The 26,180-nt window shown below is 31.4% G+C and overlaps 1 protein-coding gene across 1 annotated transcript in view; it reads right to left on the bottom strand.

Annotated features, from left to right (window-relative positions):
- The window catches only part of VPS13C (vacuolar protein sorting 13 homolog C), a 158,539-nt gene that overhangs the window by 123,974 nt on the left and 8,385 nt on the right, over positions 1–26,180 (bottom strand). Inside the window, exons 3-8 of the mRNA XM_025038746.1 lie at positions 20,697–20,740; positions 18,578–18,620; positions 15,151–15,246; positions 13,672–13,773; positions 2,636–2,745; positions 248–307 (exon numbers count right to left, since the gene is read on the bottom strand). Coding sequence (XP_024894514.1) covers positions 248–307; positions 2,636–2,745; positions 13,672–13,773; positions 15,151–15,246; positions 18,578–18,620; positions 20,697–20,740 — 455 coding nt within the window. The remainder of the gene's footprint in view (positions 1–247; positions 308–2,635; positions 2,746–13,671; positions 13,774–15,150; positions 15,247–18,577; positions 18,621–20,696; positions 20,741–26,180) is intronic.

Below are 26,180 nucleotides of genomic sequence, written 5' to 3'. Positions count from 1 at the left end.
AAACAGCTTTTAATTCTTTCAAAATATTTGATATTAATATTTTTATATTTGTGAAATTCAAAGATGAATTAAAAGAGAATATAATAATAGCATTACTAAAAATTTTGAACTATTAAAGCTGTAGAAAGACTATATATAAAAATAAAATAGCTATTTGTAGCAATAGTTGATTTTATACAATTCACCTTGTGACTTGGGAATAATATTTTACAGGTTCTACAAATATTTAAAATAAGTCCAACATTACCAATAGACTAAGTTCTCCCAGTGTGACACCAAAGGAAAGAGGCCGCTTTGGATCAGTGATCTACAAAAAAGAAAAGGTGATATTAAAATATACTGAGAATGGTGAGAATGAATCCATGCTCTATTCTTTACAATAGGCAACACAGGGCAATTGGATTACGAATAAGTCACACAACCCAAATGGGTTTGTGGAAAAGAAAGGGGAAGAAGGAAATAACATGGCTGGGATTATCTATATTTTATACGCATGACACTAATATGATATTTTCCTAGTGGAACGCTTTTCTTACTAGAAATGAGAAGACTCACTAATTACAACTAAACAGATTATTGTCTAGATAGTTAAAAAGAGACAGTCTTTTTACATGTATGATTAAAGATGTTCTTCATAGATAAATAAAACAAGGTGTCACAGGTTATAACACTGCCACTAAATTATTTTCACACTTAAGAAATGTGAACTGTCTCTTTAAGCTTTAATTTCCTTGACACTGCAAAAATGCTTTGCTAGGTAATGCCCAAAACTCTTACTATGTAATTTCTCTAGTCTCTTAACCCAAAATTTGTTAAACTTTTGTTCTATTTCTGATCTTCAACACCTAAGTTAAATTTATACACAGTGCTTAAACTGTACCACAATGTTTTTGTTTTAGACATCTTAAAGATGTCCAGAAGTCATACAGTTTTTTGGTTGTGAGAAAAACTACAAAAACTAGAGAGAGGAGAAAAAACATAATGGTCTAAATCATCCAACAGAGACTCCAGAGTTTAGCCACATAAACCCTTCTCAAATAGGAAATATGCATGCTCTGGTCTAGCTGAAAAGCACAAAAAGCTTTGTGAGCTTTATTTTTAATATCAGCTATATTATAATTGGGGCAATATATTTTCCTTTATTCCCATACTCACTTTTTTACACCTACAGATAACTAGCTCAAAATAATTTGTAGCTCATTAGAAGGAACTTTAATAAAACACAAGTCCTCAGCTGCCAGTGTTCTACCTACAAACTGCTATCATCCAATGAGCATCTTTATGATAAATTATCATCCTTTCCCTTCCCCCACTACCTACACTGTATTTTTCATTTTCCTTCTAGATACTATAATTAAGGTTGAAAAATTAACATTGAAAGATGAATGATAAAACAAAGATCCCTTTGTATTTTTTAATTCTCTTCCTTTTAGATTATTTCAATATATCTTGTCACTGGCACCAATATAAATGATGTTACTTATCCCACTCCTGTGCATCTCTGTATTTCACCATTAAAGAGAGAATAATGTACCTTTCTAATTGTATTTGCTCAATAAAAAAGCTTAGTTTAAGTTCAAACTGAGGTTCTAATTCATCGCTATGCCATTAGTTTTAAGAATAATTCTCTCACTTCCATGATATGTTGAGTAGATTTTATTTTGCTAAGTTTGTTTTAAACAAGGGCATTGATGAGTTAGGTTTTTTTTAGACATTTATTTGTTACCAAAATTCAGTTTAAGGACTACATTAAACCAAAAATAAAAGTCAGTATAAGATAGAGATAATATATCTTGAAAAACTACAAGTGTGTCTTACTAAACATTTACATAAGAAACTTATCAGGAAAGAAAACTAAATTCTATATATATCAGTATTGCTTCATTCAATTCAAATTTAAAGCAAATTAAAAACAAAGTTCTAAAACTCAGTTTTAGAAGAGACAGAATAACATTTCCGATTTCTTAAGTAAATGAAAAACTTCAAAGTTTCTTACATATGTTTCAAACTTTAAAATGAAGCAATATTAGTTCAACCTATTTGTTACATTAAGTAATAAAATTAATTCAATTAATAAAATCAGTAAAAAGTTCTTAATCGACTAATTTTTAGCTTTGGATTATAAATGAAGTTTTTAAATATATTGTTGCACATGTATGCCAGTAGTTTTGGTGTTCAATCCAACTTGACAAAATATAAAGAGAATGGGACTAGCAGTCAAGTGACCAGGGTTTTAGCCCCGTCTCTACCAACTACCATTATAATTGATTATTTCATCACCTCTAAGAATAATTTTTCTGTCAGTATAAAAATAAAATTAGTTCCTTAAGGTTATAATAGTATAAGTCTCAAGGCATTAAACAAAATTTAAAATAAATATAGAAGACAATCTGAAAAATCTCTTATATTAGCTTTACAAAGGAGCACATATGGTGCTTTTATAATATATTTACACTCCTAAATGCCCCATAAAAAAAAGCCTAACACAGGAAAGGAGAAATGGTAGTGTACTCATCAGAAAAAAATCAATCTTGTATTTAAAACTGTGTACAGATAACCCATATAGACAAATCAAAAATTAATATAAAATACATATTTAATTACTAACATAACTCAGTAACCTAAAATTACTTACGTCATCTTCATATTTAATGTGAATGTCTGTGATTTTTACTTGTACATTTTTAATCACTTGAGTTGCTAGTTTTTCCAAAAATGTATCCTTTTTGGCTTCTTTTGGTTTATCTATAAAAAATAGAAAAATACAAGCTCAAGAGTTGAAATTCTCACACATCTCAAAATCAATGACCAAAGGATAACTAAGTCACCACTCAATGGAAATTACAGTCTTTTCTAGCGTCCTTGATTTATTTTAGACTTATTTTAGATTTTAATAAGCATTTCCAACTTAAAACTTACTTTTGAAATTACACTATAATCTAACATTAATTTTACCTTTGAAGACAGAAATCAAGTGGCAATGTGTATAAATAACACATGGCATAAAAACTACTTTTACCTACCTTTTGAGCGATCAAGACCTTTAAAAGGTTTCTTAAAATGTTTTTTGTGCTTTTTACGCTTACGTCCTTCTCAGTGGAAGCATTTTAGTGAGAAAAGGATAAAATTCAAGTTAGCAGACTAGAGGACAGAAAAGAAAACAAGAGAATTCTTCCTGACAGCAAATTTAGGCACAATTCATCTTACTTTATTCTAAGTTGGCCTGTTATTTCAGTATAAACAGAAATTCACAAACCTTCTTTAGTCTAGAATTACCTTCTTTAATCTAGAAAATAACTTGGCAGATACAATTATATAAAAATTGAGTAAACTATCCATACATAATACCCTTTATAATACTTATGACTTTTCACAACAGAAAGTTTAACTTTAATTTCAATGTTCCCAAAATATTGGAAATGTAATAATGATGGAATATAAAACTTTAAGATAAAGGTTTCAATAAATGTGTGGTAGGGACAAAGGAACACACATGAAATGAAAGGGTAGGTTACTGACAATGACTTCCTCTAGATGATACATCTCATGAGAAAAATACTTTAATGACTTAAGGATATAAAGACTATAAAAGAGCATAAAATGTATACTGAATTATACATTGAAACTGGCTTAATAATTTATTTAAAACCTCGTCTTTTACTTGGTACTCCCCCACTTTATGGCATTAACCAACACCTAGCTAATCCAAATTACAAATCTTTACATTCGACTAGACATAAACTCTAGTCTGTACTCCTGAGGCAGTCTCTGCAGTCTCACCTGCCTCTAGGCTACATTCCACCATGAAATGTCCTTCTATACTACCTCCAGACTGTTATCTTCTAAAATACTATTCACAGCCTGTTAAGCTCCTACTCAAAAGTCTCTGCAGCCTTCCAAATAAAATAGTGTCTGCATGACACAAAGGTCCTTTCATGATCTGTCCTGTTCATCTCCTGCCATCTCCCTGTCCTGTTCCATCTCCTGACACTCATCCTTGCATTCAATACTTCAGAAGTACTACTTATACTTTCCAAGACAAAACAAAAATTTCTAATGCCTGAACACCTCTAGATGTGTCGTTCCCTGAATTTAGGTTGCCCTTCCTGAAGTTCTTCACCAGGCGCACTCCTAGGAGGCATCCAAAACTCAGGTCCTACTGCCAAATCTCAGCACTATTGCCTCTGTGAGCCTTCTTTAACTATTCCAAACAGCTCCAAGCCATCTACCCCTACACCAGACTTCCCTTAAGTAGTGATGACACTTTATTTGAAGTGTTTGCACAACTGTCTTGCCGTCAGGCAGGAGTCTTCATTAGGACAGAAATTATCCTAATATCTAGGCACAGAGCATATATCTCTTCAAAAGAACAAACAAATGCACATCTGAACATTATAATAAAATATATGCCCACTTAATGTTATACATATTTGGGAGAATATACAAAAAATTTAGCTTGAAATTTTTATTTGTTCTTCCTTCATATTTTAAAGCAAACTGTCCTGCCATTACAAAAGCTAAGAATCAAATTCTGGATTACAAGACTAAAACCCTGTGTTTCCGGAAAAAAAAAATTTAATAAATATATAACAGAATCTGGACTTTGTTATTACCAGTACTTCTTGCCATAATGATGGTCCCTGAATTTTTTTCATTCATAAATGAAACATTTAGAAAAAGACTAAGTTCTCAAAGAAATACCATTAGAAAGGAACAGGTAAGAAAGCTAGAGTATCCCTTAAAACCATCCCACTTGGCTAGAAAAGCTTCAGAGACAGAGGTTCAGTTGACTGAGTTTAGATTCTACTTCTACCATAACTCACTCTTCTTATTTGACCTCCTATTATATTTTGATTTCACATTTGTTCTAGCACCGTGTGCTGCCTTTCATTTCAATGTTAAATGTACCACATTCAAACCTCTCCAAATAATTTCAAAATCTAATCTGAGTGCTACATAGTTCTTCAGAGAAAGATTCTATTTGATCGGATGAATAATAAATGTATGATTCTCAATCACTCTCTAAAGTGGTTCTCAAATATTTTGGTCTCAGGGCCCCATTTTAATACATGTAAAATTTTAGAACCTTAAAGATCTTTTTCTCAGTATAGATTAGAAGTATAGATTTTCAGCATATTGAAAATCAAAACTGAGAATTTTAAAAAATATTTATTAACAAAATTACTACATGATATTATAGGTAACACAGATTTATAAAAAATAACTATATTTTCCAAACAAAAAGTTCTAGTGAAAAGAATAACATGGTTTTACATTCCTACAAATCCGTTTAATGTCTGACTTAATAGAAGACATTATGCACATGAAGAAAATCTGAACTAACTACACCTAATAGTAAAAGGGAGAAATATCTTTTCGTGTGTTATGGATACTTCACCCAAACTAAGCAAGTGTAGTTCCTTTTTTTTCTTGCTGTTTTTACAACAGCATTAGTATCATGAGTTTATTTCAACAAGTGGTAGTTTCTTAAAAGTTAGTTTCATCTTAGAATCTGAAGCTCTATCAATAAAATTTTCATACAAATTAAAATTAATTGGTCTATTTTGCATTTTAAATGGACTTTTACACACACCTGATTTGTTACCATGCATTGGTATTATGGAAATACTGCTTCACTGATCTTCCAAATCTTGAATCATTTCATTATTTAATATCAAAAAATCACATTTGTTAATATCACTACCAATCTCATCAGAAATGTCTTTAAGTACTGGGAAGCTGTCACGCTCAAGGTGGCAGTATGAGTTTCCCAAAATTCGAATTTTTGCTCAAAAGCTCAAACCTTATCATGACAACAAACATTATCAGTTGTTTTCCTTGAAGTTGTTTTATTGAAGTATCTACCAAACACCCAAAACTGAATATATCTTGTCGGTCATTCTTCCAAGTAAAATAGTTTTTCATGAAAAAAGCAACTAGTTCAGCTGCTATACCACAAATAACTACACAAGTACTTTTCCTTGAGATAATTATCCTACTTCCATGTGTGAAAGTACTTATGTATACTTCCTCTTTGTCACATGAAATATTGACACATGTACTCTGTCACTCCAATAATTTTTAGATACAAAAAAAAGAAAAAGAAATAAAGACACGTGTACTTAAGAGCTTAAGCTTAATAAAATTTTCCTACTTCATCAAGGACATTCATAAGTAAAACTGATGCTTTTTAAATTTAGTTTTATTTTGTCTTTTTATTGTGAATGCATGGTAGTGGACACTACAACGTCTACTAGCAATTTGGTGCTACTGCCTTGATTCATGCTAATAAGACAGCCAGAAATTTTACCCCACATTGCTTTTGCACTATTAGCACCAATGTCAACATAGTGAAAAATCAAATCATGTCTTAGTATTACTATGAAAACAGTTTTGACTTTTTGAGAACTGTGGCTTCAGAAGACAAAAGATGACAGAAAGTAAAAAAAAGAAAGGATCATAAAGTACATATTAAGTTCTAGCCAAATGAATGAAGATATCTTCAACAAAATTAACTATTCTGATTCTAGAATCATTAATACTCCAGGTCTAGTTTTTTACCCACACTGATGTACCTTTTTTGAAAAACACGGGAAACACTGAGAGAAAATTACAGACCAATATCCTCGGTGAACATAGACACAAAAATCCTCAACAAAATATTAACAGACCAAATTCAACAATATATTAAGTGGGATTTATTCCAGGCATGCAGCAATGGTTCAATATCCACAAATCGATCAACACCTTACATCACATTAACAAAATCAAGAATAAAAATCATATGATCATTTAGATGCAGGAAAGACATTTGACAAAATTCCATATCTATTTATGAAAAAATTCTCAATAAACTGGGTATACCTCAACATAATAAAGGCCATATATGACAAGCCTACAGCTAATATCATAATCAATGATGAAAAGCTGAAAGCTTTTCCCTTAAGATCAGGAATAAGACAAGGATGCCCACTCTTGCCAGTTTATTCAACATAGTATTGAAAGTCCTAGCCAGAGCAATTAGGCAAGACAAAAAAATAAAAGGCATCCATACTGAAAAGGAAGAAGTAAAATTTGCTAATTACAGAGGACATGTTTTTATGGATAGAAAACCCTAAAGACTCTGTCAAAAAACGGTTAAAACTAATAAACAAATTTAGTAAAGTTGCAATGTACAAAATCGATACATAAAAAAACTGTTGTTTTTATACACTAAAGACGAACCCCCAGATAGAGAAATTAAGAAAACAATCCCATTTACTACTGCATCAAAGAAAATAAAAAATCTAGGAATAAAATTAACCAAGGAGGTGAAAGACCTGTACACTGAAAACTATAAGACACAGAAGATATTCCATGCTCATGGATTGGAAGAATTAACATTGTAAAACTGTCCATATTACCCAAAGCAATCTACAGATTCCACGCAATCCCTATCAAAACTCTGATGCATTTTTCACAGAAATATAACAAACAATACTAAAATGTGTATGGAACTACAAAAGATCCCAAATAGCCAAAGCAATCTTATAGAAGATGAAGTATCATGTTCTCTGATTTATAACTATGACAAAGCTATAATAACCAAAACAGTATGGTATTGGCATAAAAACAGACACATAGATCAATGGAACAGAACAGAGAACCCAGAAATAAATCCAAACACATATGGTCAATTAATTAACAACAAAGAAGGCAAGAAACATAATGGAGAAAGGACAATCTCCACATGTAAAAAAAAAAAAAAATGAAATTAGACTAGTATCTTACACTATATAGAAAAATTAACTCAAAATAGATTGACTTAAATGTAAGACAGAAACCATAAAACTCCTAGAAAAAAACATAGGTAGTAAGCTCCTTGATACTTTTTGGTGATTTTGGGGGGATCTGACTCGAAAAGCAATGGCGACATGAGCAAAAATAAAATAGAATTACATCAAATTAAAAAGCTTTTGCACAGCAAAGGAAACCATCAATAAAATAAAAAGGCAAGCTACTAAATAGGAGGAGATATTTGCAAATCATGAATCTGATAAGGGATTAATATCCAAAATATATATAGAACTCATAGTTTAATAACAAAAAATAAACAATCTGATTAAAAAATGGGCAGAGGATCTGAATAGACATTTTTCCAAAGACATACAGATGGTCAACAAGCATATGCAAAAGTGCTCAGCATCACTAATCATCAGGAAAATGCAAATCAAAATCACAATGAGGTATCACCTCACACCTATCAGAATGGCTATTACCAAAAGGACAAGAAATAACAAGTGTTGGCAAGGATGTGGAGAAAGGAGAACCTTTGTGCACAGTTAGTGGGAAGGTAAATTGATGCAGCCATTACAGCAAACAGTATGAAGGTTCCTTGAAATTAAAAATAGAACTACGAGATGATCTAGAATATTACCTGAAAAAAAATGAAAACACTAATTTGAAGATATATATACATCCCTATGTTCATTTTAACATTATTTACAACAGCCAAGATATGGAAATAATCTAAATGTCCATCAATGGATGAATGAGTAAAGAAGATGTAATATATACATACACTGGGATACTACTCTGCCATAAAAAGGAATATCTTGCCACTTTCGACATGGATGGACCTTGTGGGTATCTTGCTAAGTGAAAGAAGTCAGACAAAGAAAAACAAATACAATATGATTTCACTTATATGTGGAGTCTAAAAAAATGAAAACAAAAAAACAAAACTCACAGATACAGAGAACATATTGCTGGTTGCCAGAGGGGAAGGGGTTGGGAGGGGTGTGAAATGGGTGAAGGGAATCAAGAGGTACAAACTTTTAGATATAAAATAAATAAGTCATAGGGATATAATGTACAACATGGTGACTATAGTCGACAATACTATACGGCAAATTTGAAAGTTGTTAAGAAAGTAAATCTTAAAAGTTCTCTTCACAAGAAAAATAAATTTTTTAAAACTTTGTAAGGTAACAGATGATGCCTATAATTATCATGCACACAAATGTCAAATCATGTCGTACACCTGAAACTAATAGAATGTTGTATGCCAGTTATACTTCCATAAAAAAGATCAGGAAAAATTTAAAAACAGAAAATTATCTACAGATCAAATTTTAAGCTTCACAAGGACAGTGGATCACATTTGTTTTACCCCATGAACATTCGGCATCTGGCATAGTGCTTGCCACAAGAAGACACTAAATATTTAGTGAATGAATAAAATGGCTGCGGAAGGAAGAGAAAGGAAATGATGGTAATGGGGGGAAACGTTAATTACATTTCCATATTTTTTAAAAGAATGGTATATCATTAAATGGACTCCATTAAAAGCACAAGCATGGATAAGAATATAATTTTTAACATAGCCGAATATAATTAACCACGCATACCCACCAGGCTTGATGTCCTTGTAAACAAAGTTTTCCAAGCCACATATGAACTCCCCTGAATGTGCGCCTGCATCCGCATGGCAGCAATAACCAAAATGCAAAGCATTTAAAAGACATCTTTAATTTCACATCTAAAATATGTCTAAACTTAATTCAAAGAATTAGAAACCATGTAACAAAACAAGTATTATCTAGTGACACCAAAACAATTTATTTCTAAAGAAATATTTAGTGACACCATTGTCATTATTTCAACATATGAACTATTTTCATCATATTAAAATGAAAACTTTTTAATAATTAAAATCATAACAATAATTTCAAATTAAGTAAGGCAGACAAATATCGATTACGGCTAATGGCTCATTGAATTATTTGACATTTTCAAACAGAGCAAAAGTCTGCTATTTGGTTCCCTTTTGACTGCCACTTTGCCCATTTTCAGAATGAAATATTCCTGTGATATTTACACTAATTTTAGAAGCAGCTGAAATGAACTCAATTTGCTTTAGTCTGATCTGTTCCCTTTAGGTATACCGTATGAATCCTTTGTATCCATTTTGGCTAATGATAGCTAGATAGTACCATCTTCCATTTCCCTCCCCAAATCCAGCCTAGACACCACAACAAGTTTAACCTTCTTAAAACTGAGCTCTCCCTGGATCACATAACTCCCTGAATTTTTAAAAAGAGAAAAGAAAAAAGTTACTGTCTCCCCCACTAGTTCAGTTAAAGTCCATTATTCACAGTTAAAAGCATAGGGCCTAGAACTACACTGGTCAAGTTATTTAACTTTCAGCTTTCTCAACTGTTAAATGGGAGTAACAGTCCTTATATCATAGAATTATGATTATTACATGAAACAATTCCTATAAAGCAGGGGTCTCCAACCCCCAGGCCACAGACCAGTACCAGTCCAACAGGGCTGCACAGCAGGAGGTGACTAGCGAGCAAGTGAAGCTTCATCTGTACTTGCAGTGGCTCCCCAGTGCTAGCATCACCACTTCAGCTGCAGCTCACATCGTCTGGCATTAGATTCTCATAGGAGAACCAGTCTCTGCTGCCAAAAAGGGACTGCTGCTATAAAGCATTTTGAAGAGTGACTGGCAACCAGTAAATGCTAAATAAATGTTAGCTGCTATCAGTCATCATTATGACATTCAACTCTCTTAAAATAGACCTAACCATAGCTTTCCAACTTACATCTAACTACTATCAAATTCCCAATGCTTAGCTACTCCCCATACATGCTCTATACTTTACCACCTTCATGTCCCTTTTACCTAGAATGTCCTCTCTCCTTTCTGCATATTCTGCATATTCGTCCTTCAGACCCAGCTCAAAAAAATCCTTCAGTGTCTGCCCTGATTTCTATAGCTAAACACATGTCCATTCTGAACTCCCTTAACCCTCTATCTGTACCTCTTTGATGGAACTCAACACTTTCTCCTGTTTACCATTATGCACAACTTATTTTCCCAGCTAAAATGTAAAGTCGTTGACAGGAATTTTCTAATTTTTGTGTTTCCAACAATGTGTCAAGCAGATTGGCATCAGTCTTCTCAAAAGTACCTGCAAGCTAAAAGATACTACCTTCAAAATTCTAATTTTAAACCTAGAATTCTATCTCAGCCCAATCAAACAAGTGTGGAAGTAAAATACAAAGACTTTCAGACTTGAAAGGATTTTTAAAATTATATCCAGTGCATTCTTTCTTAAAAGCTTTTAAATATGTTCCAACAAAACAAAAGAAAAAACTAACAAAGAACCAAAGGCAAAGGACCAAGGAAACAATAAATTAAATACAGAAGAGTGATGAAGATCAGTTCCAGGATGACAACTGTGTAGCAGGACTAAAAAAACAACCAGTGCAATGGGACATCTCCATGAGAATAAGAGGTATAGGGGAGGGGACCAACAGATGAATTTGGGCAATTGGAAAATAACATTGACAGTCATAGATAGATTTCAAATAACACATGAAAAGAAAAGTTAACATAAAAGACTAAGCAAATAAAAAAAGAAATATTTACAAGTTCAAGAAAAATAAAACGTTGCCTAATAAATATAATCATAGTACACCATTTGACCTATGAAGCAAACAATAATTTTATTCTCATAAACTTTGACTAGCAATTGGCCAAAAATTATGATATAACCAAAAATTATGATATAACCATAATATGAGGAGACAGAGAAGGGAATTCAGGGTGAAAAGAGATGATGGTAAAAGAGGCAAACTCCTCGTCTACCACTAACGAGAAATCCTAGTTAATGCCTTACATTAATAAATTAAATAATGACAAAATGTTAATATTTCTAAAATGATGATTCCTTCTAAGGAGTAGGTCTAAAGGGTAGAGAAAGGTGGAACAAGGACCTGACGTTTGTCATCATAAATCTTTTTGGCAAAACTATTTCATTATGGTGTATATATCGCTTTGATAAAATTAACATTTTAAATACTGAATCTATAGTATTTGAGAATCTTTTGGACTCACTAGGAATTGAATCTTTTCCTTTATAATAATAACCTTTCTAGGAAAATAAACTCACAACTAAGAAATAAGAGGAAAATATCAAGGAGCTTATTTTTACAATTATGCAAATTCTCTAAAAATGATTATTTCAATTTTCTTTTTCTCCTACATCATAGTGGGCAGCATTCTATTTATCAAATGAAACCAATTAAGTAAAAATACTTTTTAAAAGCAGATCAGCATAAGGACTTTCATTTTTATCATTTGCTACTTAGAATTGAACCACTTCCTCTTCTCACCTGAGTCTATACATGTTTGATGGTGCTTTTGTGCTTTTAAAATCAAGAAGTGGGAAAATAATGTCTGAAAAATAAAGTATGGTAATTAAGTAATAACTATTAATAATGGTAAAATGTAAAGCATCTCAAGGGCCAGGTTATTTTTTATCACTCGCATGAATAATATTATAGAAGATGTGACCCATATTCATACAAACTAGAAAAAATATTTATATGCACTCAAGATAATTAATGTATTCCTTAACAATGAAGGAAAACCAGTTTTTATTGACATATTTCCCAATTATTAAATTCATCTTTTACGTACTCGAACATTTTTCCAACAAATCTAACATAACATAGTGTTAAAACTGAGTTTTACTTTCTGAATTTTAGTTCTATCCCAATAAAACCTAAATTTTATCATCTAAGAAGCTACAAGGTAATTATTATATTACGTGAGCCTCACAGTTCTATCTACACAAACTTAACACTACAGATGTTCATCCCCTACAGATACATTAAATCATCCTTAATAGCCCCTCTGCCACACTCAAAAACATAAGATTCCTAAGCACTGAACACTCAGAAGGCAAAATCTCATAGGCACTCAATAAAAAATGTAGAGCAGGTATCATTTTACCAATTAAGCTGCTAGCTACTAAAGCAAGAGAGATAATACCATAATTTTTCTTACAGTTCACTAGAAACACTCGAATATTTATCTAAGTATATGTCGATATACCTATTGATGAATATGTATAATTACATACGTGTGTTAAGAAAATATATTTAATCTGAACTGTATCAAGAAAAATGAACTCTAGTGTTCAAGTCTTTCTCCTCATTTTTATACTATTTCCACATACACTAATTAACCAAAAGTGAATAAAAAGAAACATTCACACTGAATTGTCATAAAACAAAAAAACATTCCCACTTTGCTTTATTTGGCACAAAAAAGTAATAAAAAATAAAGAAAACTTTTCATAAAAATGCAGACTCTTAAACTTAGCAGAAAGACAAAACATGCTTATGTATGAAAAGAGAAAGGGAAAAAATGTTTCAGCTTTTTTTATTTCTTCCATTAAGACTGCCTCTGTATTTTAGTAATTTTGTGTAAAAAAAAAAAAATCAATAATTCTGTATAAGAGAAAAACCCTGGGGCAAAGAGAATTAGAATCATTGATCTTATTGATTATATTAAATGTCAACAGCTTAAGCTAGGAAAAGAAATCTATTTAAATATTTGTATCATTCCTAACTTAACATTTGCCTTAACTTTTATGAGAGAACGAAGAGAAATGCCTTAGCAGTAAGATAAAACAATCACAGAAAAAGGCAATGATTCCTAAATGTAAGACATTAAAATATTTATAATCAACATTTAGAGATGATTTTAAAAGAAGATTCTTTCTTTGGAACAGCTAATGAAGGTTTATGAAAGTTTCCTCTTTAGAGTGCATTAAATATATCTAAAATATAGGTAAGTCTAAGTTTACCTAAAACATAAACTTATTGTACCTTTTTCTGCTGCTTTTTGAAGGGCTTCTTCAATTCGGGATAGCTCCTTCTGTTTAATATCTTGCAAGGATTTTTCTTCTTTTTCAGCATCATATTTAATACCTAAAATAGATAGGTATTTGTTAATTCACAAATAAAGAAATGCAAACAATACATAAACAAATAGGAAAAGTTCAGCCTCATGACTGTGTATGTGTAGGTAATGTGATTCATTTTTTGTAAGTCAAAAAACAGATATAATCTTTAGATTAGTTTTACAAAAAGTTTAAACATAAATGATTCCTATTTATTTACAAAGCTTACATCAAAAAGGAAAGAAGGGAAGAAAGGAATTAAAAGGGAGAAAGGAAGATATGAAAGGAAGATATGAATGGATGTTCAAGAGGATGAAAAAGATGAACAGAAAAGTAAAGGGAGGAAACAGAGGGATGGCAGAAAATACATCAAAAAATTTCCAGTTATTATATCTATGGTAAAATTTTGAGTAACAAATAAAAGTTTAATCCAATATCAGCTAGTATCAATGCAGATTGATAAAAAAAAATTTGAAAGTAATTCAAGAATATATATCAACAATAATGAAATATATAAATCCTTTTTATCTAGAAATCTCATTTCTGATAACGTATCTCCTAAGGAAATAACACCAAAGAATAAAAAAGATATCTACAAGAAGGAAGTACTTATAATGCTCACTATAATAGTAAAAAACAGTAAGCAACCCACAATGGAATCACACAGCCTTTCAAAATTGTCACTATCACCACGAAAACTGAAACACATCAAAAATGTAAGGTGAAAAATAGAAGGTAATAAAGACTCAAAATATAAAAATAAAAATTGTGTTTGTTTTATGGGTGAGAAAATATAATTTTTCCCTAAAATAGTCAAATTTTTCTTAACATTATATTGTTCTTATAACTAAAAAAACATTGGTAATGAAAGGTATTACTTAAATAAGCATCACTGCTTTAAAACATTCATTAGAAATTAAAATACTATAATTTATAATGAAAAAATTACCTATTTTACACACATTTTTGAGAGAAAATTAACTCAAAATCAGAAGCAACAAAATGCAGGGTGAGGGAGGGGGATTTCCAATCCTGAAATCTGTAGATTAGCACATCAGTACATTCTTAAAAACTTACTTCATTTCATTCCCCTAAAAAAAATCTGCCTACTGCATATCAACTTAACAGGAAGGCTTAGTTTCAAAATAATTATTCATACAGAACAGAATATATTTAACAAATGGTTGAAATTATTCTTTCCAACAATAACATTAAAATATTTTATATACAAATGTGGCAATATATGTGAGTATCTATATAAAATGTATATGTATGTGCATATATGTATATAATTAGTTTATTTAAATTATCTTCTATGTTATTGACCATATTAAAATAGTTAACTCAGGTAACAGTTTAACTTCACTGTGATATTACTGAACGCTTACAACCTAACATAACATACTTGCTCCAGGAACAACAAGCAGGTATAATCCCTCTAGAGTTGCAACAACTGCTTCTCCATAAAGGTTCTTCCAAGGAATCTTCAAAGTTAATTTATCTGAAGAAACATAATTTCAACCTTAAATTCTTATATGGCTGCTCAAGAAGATAGATATTTCTCACTTTCTATTAAGAAAAACCCTGTATACATACCGTAGTAGACCACTAAGAAAAAAAAAACTCCAACACTAAAATTTACAAAGATCTTTACCATATTATATTACTATTAGAAGTAACTATTCACATTGTGCTTTATACTTTTCAAATTTTTGGATAACTATATTTTATTTAATATTCTCAAACTGTAAGAAAAACGGAGTAGCTATTATTTCAATTTTTAAAAAAGGAAACTCAGTCCCAGAGAGGTTAAATTAATAGCCTAATTCCATCCAAGTCATCAGTGAGGATACTGGAACCAGAACTGGTACTCTTCCTCACCAAACAGTTAGCTGATGGTCAGAATGCTGCACATGCTGTTTTATACACACTAACAACTATATCTCTACAGATCAATTGTAAAATAATACCTGTACAAGATCCCAGGAATTGAAGCAGCAGCACAAAGAAGAGTTCCAAAGGAACAGAACTTTGACAATATGCCAGTTGCTACATTAGAAGAAGCCAGCTCTTAAAGAAAGGTATGCTGTTTTATGATTAGTATTCTTATACACAGGCAGTTCAGACAAGGTATATTTCAAATTTCTATTTACACATCACTCTAAAGACAGAATACATTTTCTCCCTTAGAAACAATGGTATCAGATCCTTCAGAGACTAGTCGGCAAAAACTTTTTCACTCATAATATAGATGAACTATGGTCCTAATTGTCACTAAGCCAAGTTTGGGGTTTTATGGGAAAAGGCTATGCAGAGCAGGAGAGAGGAGACAAAAAGAGCATATTCTGAGCTAAATTTTGTAATGCCAAAATCTGGCTTTGGTATCGTTCCACATTTCTTCACTCTTCCCAATCTCTAGTCTACCCTCTTTCCAGGTCTCCAGGCAGCCAACATCCCAATCTGCCCTCAACAGTACTAGAGCAATTCTATCCAGACCTTTTCTAACCCCTAAAGTTTTCCATGTTCCCAAACAAAATGCTTTCTCTCATCACAATTTAAAAAATAATAACCCTATAAAAGCTATAATTCTCTCAGTGTTGCTGATCAAGCCTCTTCAGAGAAATAAATCTGATTCAACTAAATCATGCTAGTATGTAAATCACTGAGCTACTTACACCACCAGAATCACTGGCACTTTTAAATAAAGATGCTCAAAGTTCAAAGAATTGTTAAACAGTATAACAAGCTAAAGGAGAAACAAAATAACGTAGTGTAAGGGAAGATAGTTTGATTCACCTGGATGGCTATTTAAGCAAGCCAGTTCTTCCTGGGAATCTATTTCTGGGGTTAAAATCTCAAATTACTTCTCCATTTAAATTTTATTTTTCTTCAGCTTGTAAACCTAATGAGTTTCTTAAATGGCTTCCATATCAAGGAGTCTAGAGGTAGACCTATGGATCATTCCTAAGTCTGATGATTTTACAATGAGTACCAACTTTATTTATAACGGATAGTTATATTTATAAGAATCTCAGAAACTCCCCCCAAAAATTGATTTGATTGCCTTCTTAGTGAGCAATAGACTAAAAAAGTGAGAAATGCCCCTTAATTAGCATATCAAAAAGGAATTGTCTGTTCCCTGAACCTTTTCTTCTCTCCATTTATCCTAACCCATTATCTTCCCATCCTTCATTATTCTGCATTCCACTGGAATCCAGTTAGTTATATTACTGCCTCTTTTTTATAGGTCAGGATTTTTTAAATTAATTTTTAAGTAAAAGGAAAATCCAGAAGCACCCACAAATATGTCTAGCTCTTAAAAAAAAGCAAACATTCTTGAGCTTACTTAGTTAGCCACACTGATTCTACTGGGTTAGATGTAATATTTTAACCTAACATAAATTTAGTTACTAATATAAATGCTACATTGACTAAAAAAAAAAAAGATATAAAGAAAATGTTTTGCATCCTAATATATAAAGGGTCTCTCATAATTCAATGAGTAATCCTAAAAAAAACCATTACGTTCTTATTATACTTTAAAAGCAAAAAAAACAAATTCTGAACCATTAGAAATTCCATTCTAAAATATAAACCTAGTTGTAATAATATAAAGAATAATATAAAATTTCTGTAGTCAAATATAAGTCATCCAGTACCCTGGAAATGTGATTTCAATACTATATCCTAATTTCATATCTCTGTAACTTCCTTGAGGAGAAAAATATATTCATCTTTGCCTTTCCGACAGGTTCTTGTGTAGTCTCATACAGAGCATGCATGCATACATATCTCGGAGGTAAAAGAATAGCTATAACTTCACTCTAGGATTTCAATTAAGCATGTAGGGCCACAACAATATTTCTAGAACACTACTAAACATCACCACCTTACACAGCGCAAGGCTATGAAACAGACAGAAATGGATGATGGGTGCCCTAGGGATGCTTTCACTCTAAGGAGTATCTTCTGTTTCAAAAGACAAAAACATGAAAATGTTACTTTATAGTAAAAGGAACATATATAGGTGATATAAGGTAGATTCAAACAGAAGTAGTCAAGTAATTTCTAAGAGACGATAAATAGTGAAAGACAATGCCTTCCCTGAATATGAAATAATGAAAAAAGAAAGCGATGTGGTGAAGTAGCAGGGTGTTGGAGGTGGAAGAAAGGATGGTGGCATAAGTAAAAATTTTTAAGTAAAACCACCTAAGGTTGCAATTTATATTAAAAAAGTAAAAATCAGGTAGTATGGACTTGCTGAGAGGACTCTGCAGATTAAAATTCCTACTGAAAAATTTCTTCAACAAAGATGTATGCTTAGTTATGGATGATCTTAGTGTAAGAGTTTAGCTGCAAAGAAGGACTCTCTACTTACCAAAACATATCCTCCATACAACATTGCTGCATAATATATCAAGTGAAATGGTTGAACAAAACATGAGGGAAATAAGCTACACTTAAATTTTATTTACTACAGCTTTCAAATTATACTACTTTCACATAGAAAGAAAAGGCACAGAAAATTTGGATATCAATTATGAAAATTAAGATACATTTTGTGTGGTGTAACCAAAGCCTGAAAATATCATTGCAGTTCAATATCCTTCCATTTTAGAGGGTAATTCTCTACCCTTCTGTCAAAAACGGTGAAGTATATAGGTAATATATATAATATACATTAGGTTTAGAACTCTAAAAGCTCTAATCAACACAAGTCAAAAACATCATATTTTTGTTCAAGCTAAAACAGATATTTTAGATTAAATACAACAGAAAAAATAAAAATTAAAAGGACTAAAAATAACTCAAATGAAGAATGAAGTACTTACCAATTTGGCCAGCCTTGACTTTAAAAGGAACATCCAATTCACTCTTCAGAAGGAAGAAAAAATTTAAAAGACATCTTAAATTATTAAGTCCCCCGAAATCACCCTTGAAACATCATTTAAACACACAATCTTCTCTAAGGAAAAACATGAAACAAATTTTCTGTATTTGAGTAACTCATAAAGGATTACGTTTTATGGATGAAAAAGAGTTTATATTAACTTAAACTTTGACTCTGAAGAAAGAATTCACAAGAGAAGCAAAATTATAAAAAAGAATAACAGAAAAGAGTCTGTAGTTGAAGAAAATAATTAGGTAAACTGGTTGTTTTAATAAACCAAACCAAGCTGGATGGAAATTCCATGAATTTTTTAAATAAAAGATAGACACACTGTTTATATGAAATAATAGGAAAAGGAAAATTCTTTTCATGTAAATAAGTTAAAAACAATAACTAAACAACAATTCTCTCTCAAATAAAATGTTTAGTAAATGAATAAATGAAACACTCTTAAAAGGTAGGTTCCCAATACATTATTTATCATCTGATTACACAAGCATTCGAAATATTAATAGCTTTTGATAAAAACTTTTTAGAGCAAAAAAATAAATTCTCACTGATGATAAAGGAGCAGCTCTGCCCCAGGGAGGAGGAGGTGTTAATTCAAGGATCTGCATATTATACAGGATACAAACTATAAACTTCTAAAAGTATAGTCTCATGCTCATATTGATCTCTATGAAGTAATTTTTTCACACAAAGTAAGTGCAAAGAACCTACATCAAAGTAAAACCTCGCCAATAGGTTTAATTGTGGTTTGAACTGATGGAAAATATAAATTACAAAATACTTTATTATATTTAATTATAACCAAAGTTTAAATTAGGTTAACACAGTTTAAACAATTTGTTTTCTACATATATGTTAGATATATATCCCGTCACAACTTTATACTGATTTCCTTCTAAAATATTTTCATAAATAGAGAAAAATAAGCTTTATTCCAATCTCTAGCAACAGAATCTTAAATTCTAAATTTCTGGATAAAATTAAAAAGTTGTAGTTTAACTACATACAGGGAGAGAAAGAAAATTTAAATATTTTGAACACCCACTACTTGCCAGGCTCTACTTTTTATTTTATTCAAGCCACAGAAGCAGAGATATTATATTGTTTGTATTATTAACTCCACTTAAAGATGATTAAACTAATGTTCAAATAAAACAGAGAAATTTGCCAAAATCACATAGCTGGTAAAAGGCAGAGCTAGCTCTCAAACTCAGATCTACCAGACTACAAGGTCCATGCCTTTCCCACTATTCCAAACTTTTTTCACTATAACAAAAAGAAATGTTACTCCTTGTGACAAAGTTCTACTCCTAGGATCTTCAATATTCAAAATTGGCTTCCCTGTACAATGCTCATTTTGTGTATAATGCTCTCTCTAATGATACAGTTCGTCATGCAGCAATCCAACCAGAAGTCAAAGGGAGAGTTTTAAAACATACTGTAGGTTAATTAGAAATATGACCTATTACTTAAGGAATAAACTCATTCTTAAGTGATTTCATAAACTCAAATTAAGTCTAAAATATTGGCTAAAGCTTAACAGGGCTTGGGGGTAGGGTCAACGGGAAGAGTTGTTTTGTTTTCAGCTCAATAGTAAATGACACAAATTATTTTCTGGAGCTAGAGTCCAAAAATATCTGTTTACCTCCTAATATTACCATAATATTATAAGGTTGGACTGTTGGTATATTTCCAAAAATACAATTATTCATTAGATAAATTATTAAAATCAAGCCCTTATTTACCTGAAAAATATGTAAAGATAATTCTGAAGAAAACTTTTTCAGTAAGACAAATGTCTAGTACAAAGCTACAGTCAAATTAAGTCAAGGAAAACATTCCATTTCCAAGAGATACTATTTTGATCATCAAGAAAAATAATTTCTAAATAATTAATCTCAGATTTTCCTGCAACAAACAGTTAAACAAGTAATCCTTCTCTGAGTGATTCAACCACTTTATCTTGTACCTGGTACCGGATAACCTAGTAACCAAGGGTTTCTAAGCACTTACCAAATTAAATGAGTAATCAACAAAGTTTAAAAACTTACCAGAGCATTTTCTTTTATCTGGAGATTATCTAAAGCCACATTACCTTTAAAAAGAAAAAAAGCGAAAAAATATAAAGTTAAAATACCAATAAGTAAAACCTGTCATACTGCAGTACCAAACGCAATACTAAGTGTTAAGACAATGGTGAGCATAGCAAACTTCAAGAACTTAAGAATCTACTGGCACGAAAAAGTTGCATTTATGGACAAGAATTATTACTTGTAGCATACTTTAGGTCAGTCCAATACAAAGGAAATTACAAAATATTTAAACTGCCTAACATTTAAATATACAATGAGAAAGAATCTGGAGACTCAGACTGAAGAACTATAGAACCAAAGAAAGTATCCATCATTTTGAATGATTAAGCCAAAATCTCAAAAGACAGACATAAAGAGATAACTATTAAAACAGATCAATTATCCTATAACCCAGGATTCCTTCCTTAATTATGGTGCCAATGAACGTTTTCTATCAGAATATGATTTTAGTCTTCTAAAACTCCAAACGTCCTACCTTCCCAACGGTTGTTTACAGTTCTAATATTCTTTAATTAATCCAGCTTTTCTTAAATCTATTCAGATGTTAAATTTTAAAAACTGAAGCCATAATGATACTGTCACATGACAAAAATTTTAAACACTGTGTCTATATTTGTTGATATACCACATTTAAATATTCTTGCATACATAAAAACTTAAGCAAAAAAAAAGCTTTCATTTCACTTGAATTCTCTAAAGGTTAATAAAACTATAGTTTCAACATTAAATGCAATCATAAATTCTTCAGTTATACATTTTCTTAATCACTCATGATATTTATTTTTAAAATCACTGCTTCCTATGCTCTCCATAAATATTTTTCAATCAAGTAATTTTTCTTTGTAGTATTTTGAAATGAGTTTAAAAATGTATATTTAATTTTATTATGCCATGTTAAAGATTTGCTTCTCCCCAGATCTCAGATTTATCCAAACATTTACTAAGCACCTACTATGAGTTAGGTGCTGGAAAGGGAGAAACGACTAGAATAACAACCCTGCTATTGAGGAATTCACAGGCTAGCAAAAGAGACTAAATTTCTAAAATTTTGGAAATATTCTATTGGCATTCCGACAGAAGAGTACACAAGATGCAAAGGTGTAACCACCTAACTCTGCCTAGGGAGACTGGGAACTTCACATGAAAGTTCAGGCTAGAAAGCTGAAGAAATATTTACCAGGGAGATAAGAAAAGAGGGCAAACTGACATGCATGAGTAAGACAATTTTAGAAACCACATGTAAGGTTTGGTGTAGCTGGAGGATGTGAGAAAAGAAAGGGAGAAACGGTCAGAAATGTTGGAAGGAGCCAGCCAGAGTTTTTAGGATGAAAAGTTCAGACTGGTCACAACAGAGATGAAATATGTACAACATGGATGACAAAATCAGAGCTGTATTTTAGAACCATTGTTCTACTATCCTATGAAATAACCATGGAACTGTCCAAACAATTTAGCTACAAAAATATTGCAAAATTGGTTATAATAGCAAAAAAGACAAATGGATGAAAAGGAGGGAGGACCTAAAGAACTAAATGTCCAGGACGAAGACAAATATCATAAAAAATCCATTATATAGAGCAAAAAAAAAGAAATAAAAGTAGACAGACATGGAAACATGTTCATAAAATATTAAGTTTTTTACAAAGGTTAAAGAATGCCCAGACTTATCCAATTTAAAATTTATACATATGCATACATACACAGAAAACAAACTGTAAGACTAGATACCATAATGATCAGAGTGGTTATTTCCATACAATAAAGTTCATTTCCTATGTATATGTACATTTTAAATTTTCTAAAATAAATTGCTGAAACCTGCCATAAAAAGAGAGAAGGAGATAAGAAGCCTCATAAGTGAGAAGAAAATACTACAGAAGGAAAGGAAAATAATATAGGCAGTCAGGCAACTTCTACAATACACTGAATAGAAATAAAAACCTGAAATAGGCAGTTACTTCAAGGTGGAAGAGGTGGTAAAAGCAAAAAACTATTTTGTAGGTAGAACTAAAATATCATCACTGACCAAATTTAGAGATAATAAAGTAGTCATGGAAAACTGACATGTGCTTGGGAATTGGAAAAAAATTCCTTGAGAAGTATCATATGTTACAAAAATTACATAAAATGGAAAAATATTCCTGGATTTAATTCTTTCAGACAACGAATTACATTAAAATTACAACTGGGAACTCTATTCAAATCAAAATTAGTGATCTGCACAAATACTAATCCATATCTAAAGCAATCTAAACTAGTTTAACAAGATCTAAGGCCCATATGGAGACTTGCAAACTTGCTCATAAATTTTGACTGTTCTACCCAGTGATTCTCAACTAGTGTGTCAAGTATCACCAGGAGTGCTCAGACATAATGTGCAATAAGTGTGAAGCATTTTTTTAAATAATTGTTCAGGCACTAACGTAATGTGTATAAAAATAAAAATGTCGTTATAGAAAGTGGGCTGTTTCTACCACAGTGGCACTTTGGTTCTTTAATGAATCAACCGTATTTAAGATGTAAAATACTGAAAACTACCAATATGGCTAAGAGAGTTAAACAAATCTATTTAGAAAGACAGACCAAAAGATCATATTGCTAGAAGGCAGGATTAAGGATTTTTTAATTAATGCTTTTCTGTATCTTCTAGTTTTTATAATAATCAGATATTACTTTTATGTTAAAATTACTATACGAATTGTAATAACACATGAGGAAACAAAGGTAAATTCTGATGTCAATATGACCTCAATATGTTTTTACAAATTCCTTCTGTATCTCACATCTACCTTACCTAGAGACAAAAAAAAAAAAAGATCTATTTCTGCAACTTAGAACCTCGCAAACCAATGCATACTTCCTCTTTGAAAAATGTGAATGTTATCTAACAAACAATAAATATAATGATGAAATAATGATGCATTCTATAAATTATTTGCAATGGAGGAGCCACTAGTTCTAATACAAAAAAGAAGGGGAGAAACAGTTTCATATTTTCAATTACATCACGGTAAAAGTGCATTCATTCAACCAGTAGAAGAGTACCTTATCTAGGTAAGACACTGTGTTAACAAGTACTCACTCTTCCACTAAACCACATGCTTTTCGGCAAACACATAATGTAGGAGGTTCACTATCTACCCTACAAATGTCAGAAATTCTGGTTAAATAAAAATAACTTATAAACTTAAGATTAAAGCAGATCCCTTCCTAAATACCAAATGGTTAATATTTAACTGAATACTGAGAAAAAGGTTTAGTTTTCCACTTCAACATCAACAGAACTACATAATTCCACATCCATGCAAGTAACTTCACTGCTATAGCCAGATTATCTTGGCTAATAACACACAGAGGCCAAAGGAAGTTCCTGCAAAACAGAGGAAGGGTAAATATTTGTGTCTAATCTTAAAAAAAAAAAAAAAAAAAAAAAAAAAAAAAAAAAAAAAAAAAAAAAAAAAAAAACGGTGGTGGGGAGGGGTGAATGACTAATAATTAGAGATGGATAAACTTAACTCTGCCAGCAAGTAAGGCCTTAAAACCAATCTCACAATCAGGTATTTCTCATCTCATGAAGTTCCAAAGAGACCAAGGTGACAAACAAGTAAGGAGGTAATATGAAGTGATTTCCTTCTATGATGGACTGACAGGCCTAAAGAATGAGGGTAAGCAGTAAGTTTAGTCTGTGCTTCAGAAGAAGTTTCTGATTTTGACCCTAAATGATTCTCAGTAATAAACCAGAAACATTTTGGATGACCACTCATGGCTAGAGTCACACATAAAGTTTTAAAGCCAACCTTGAGGTATATTTTAAGAAGTATCTTACAAGGATAAATTTTGGATAAAAATTAATCTAATAATCTTTACTAATGAACCAGAAGATAAAAATCAAAGTAACTTCACTAAATTAGCAAACGACACTAAGGTAAGCAGAGTTGGAGTCATCTCAAAAAATATAATAGAAAAATGGTTGCTAAATTATAGAAAATGATCAAGTTAATGTATTTACAAATAATAATTACACGCTAGTGGCATAATATGGAACAAGCGTGCCTAAGTCTATGAATGGCCTTTAAAACACATAACAGCCCACATAATAAAGATAAGATATACAGCAATAAGTTTTAGAGATAATCTAGCTGAACTTTCACTCATTATTGATTCTCCTCACAGTAGGTACTCAATAAATATCAACTTAATTGATTTAGAATGCATGTTATACTGGAGTAGAAACAACTACAATAAGAATATAAACCTTTATATTTTAGAAAACATTCTCAGATCTATTACATTGCTTGATCCTTACAGCCTCCTGGTGAAGGAGTAAGGACATACATATTAAGCAAAAGAAACTGAGGCTTAGAGAGGTTAACTGACTAGCCTAAGAAAACTGTGTCAGCCTAGTAAGTGGTAGAGTCAGGGCTCAGGGCTCAAATCTTCTGAACCCCAATGCTGTGTTCTGAGCATCACACTATCCTCCCAAAGAACAGAGCAGAAGGGTACAGAATTTTAATTCAGAAGATAAGTCTATCTCCCTTGGGAGGAAAAAGAGAAAATATACAAGAATTACACAGTATTGAGAGGCCTTTGTAGATAGTGGATCCTTTTGGTGTCTGCGTTTTAAGAGTACAAAGAAATCCAGAAACAAAAAGGGTAACTGAAATCAGTATGACTAACCAAGATGTAACCAGAAAGGCTGGACAGTCAAGGTTCATGTTCGGAGGATAACCAGAACAAAGGATAGTGCCACAGTGGAAAACATACAAGCAGGAGATGGTCATTTTCGTACTTTTTAAAAATCTACATTTTTCCAAAAACAAAAGACATAAATTCACAAGATATGATTTAGAACTATTCAGGACCATAAAGATCTTTAAACCTAATCCCCTCTCACTTATACATGAAGAAATTAAAGCCTAAAGAGATTAGGTGGTTTATCCAAAGTTATACAATTTGTGGCAGTGCTAAGAATAGGACCTAGATATCCTGACTTTCTGATCAATGTTCTTAATATAAAACATTGAGATTAATCCAAAACTGTGATTAAAAACAAAAAATGGGCCAATGAACAAAAATGCCATGCCCTAGCCTTGAAACTAGCTTTACATATTGTTGAGTAATGAAAAAATATGTAGTCCTTTGCATTTATTTTTTAAGAATCCCTTTATGTATCTATAACATAAAACATTCATTTATCTGAAAGCATATCAAAATATTCAGACATTCATTTTCCAAGCAAGTGAGCTAAAAGTAAATGATTGATCAGTTTTTTAAAGCATAAATCAAATTATTTTAGTAACTAATGTTTTAGTAAATAATACTGAAAAAAAAATTGTAGTGATTCATTTCAAAAAAGATTGTAGTGATTCATTTCAATTGAATGCAGCTATTCAACCCGAATTAAACAACTTTTAATAACAGTTCACAATGACTTTGTCTTGG

This window comes from Pteropus alecto, unplaced genomic scaffold (genome assembly GCF_000325575.1).
Source record: "Pteropus alecto unplaced genomic scaffold, ASM32557v1 scaffold86, whole genome shotgun sequence".
NCBI lineage: Eukaryota > Metazoa > Chordata > Mammalia > Chiroptera > Pteropodidae > Pteropus > Pteropus alecto.
This window is presented reverse-complemented; position numbering and strand designations above follow the sequence as displayed.